At 49.9% G+C, this 1,116-nt stretch overlaps 1 protein-coding gene across 1 annotated transcript in view; it reads left to right on the top strand.

Annotated features, from left to right (window-relative positions):
• Positions 1-514: 514 nt before the first annotated feature.
• LOC116688260 (zinc finger protein 239-like) overlaps positions 515-1,116 on the top strand; it is a 4,089-nt gene continuing 3,487 nt past the window's right edge. The window contains exons 1-2 of the mRNA XM_032514164.1: positions 515-676; positions 900-1,069. Of these exons, the coding sequence (XP_032370055.1) occupies position 676; positions 900-1,069 (171 nt within the window). The 5' untranslated portion in view covers positions 515-675. The remainder of the gene's footprint in view (positions 677-899; positions 1,070-1,116) is intronic.

Below are 1,116 nucleotides of genomic sequence, written 5' to 3'. Positions count from 1 at the left end.
TTCACACTCTGAAGTCCTATGCATTGGTCCCCTTGTCAGCCATTGCATTTTCTCCATTCAAACAGAACATTATAATATAGTAAAACATGGTCAACTATACATGGTTTACTCACACCCAATTGTTCTTCTAACCCTTGTAATGTGTTACTATCTCTGCATGTCCCTTCGTCCCTGTTTCCACCAAAGGCGCGCTCAGCGGATTTCAAGCTGGCGACAGGAGCAGTGAAGGAGGAAGAGGAGGAGGAGGAGCAGCAGCCTGCAGCACCTCCTACAGCAGTGAAGGAGGAAGTGGAGGAGGAGCCTGCAGCAGTGAAGGAGGAAGAGGAGGAGCATCAGTCTGCAGCACCTCCTGCAGCTGCAGCAATGAAGGAGGAAGAGGAGGAGGAACAGCAGCCTGCAGCTGCGGCGTGAAATGGGAAGAGGATGAGCGCCCTGCAGCACCTCCTGCAGGCTGAGCATGCAGGATGCACCTACAGTCCTGCAGCATGTAGGAGGAAGAGGAAGCAGCCTGCAGCTCCTCCTGCAGCTGCAGCAGTGAAGGAGGAAGAGGCGGCGCAGCCTGCTGCACCTTCCGAGCAGTCGGTGAGAGCGAAGGAAGTATTGGGAGACGGTTTTTGGACCGCAGAGTGGTGAAAGGAAGAGTCGAGCTTCTACTGAAATGGAAGGGGTTCTCAGAGTAAGTATGAGTCTAGAATATTCATAATTGGTGTTCTTGGTCCTGAATATACACAGCATAAATTTTGGCATAAGGTTTAGTATTTTGCCTAAAGTTGCAGACACCCAAATACCTTACACAAATGGCAACAGAAAAAGGAATAATACAATTAGAAATTGAGTGAGAATGTATTGCTAAAAAACAAGTCTGAGGAGATTGTCTCTGTCTGCACTCACCTTTCCAGTGAGGATAACACATGGGAGCCGCAAGACAACCTGGACCTCGACCTATCACAGAGTACATGCAGAACACACAAGAAGGGGGAGAGAGAAGGCAGAGGGCAAGAGGAAATTTTGTCATGAGGTCTCGGGAGACTCAGAGGAGCGAGGGAGCAAGAGGAAGGAGGAGGAGGAGGTGAGTGAAGGAAGGAGGTTACTCCAGACTGAAGAGTCCCAGAAATC

The sequence above is a fragment of the Etheostoma spectabile genome, chromosome 4 (genome assembly GCF_008692095.1).
Source record: "Etheostoma spectabile isolate EspeVRDwgs_2016 chromosome 4, UIUC_Espe_1.0, whole genome shotgun sequence".
NCBI lineage: Eukaryota > Metazoa > Chordata > Actinopteri > Perciformes > Percidae > Etheostoma > Etheostoma spectabile.
Note: the sequence above shows the minus strand (reverse complement) of the source record. Positions and strands in the feature narration are given on the sequence as shown.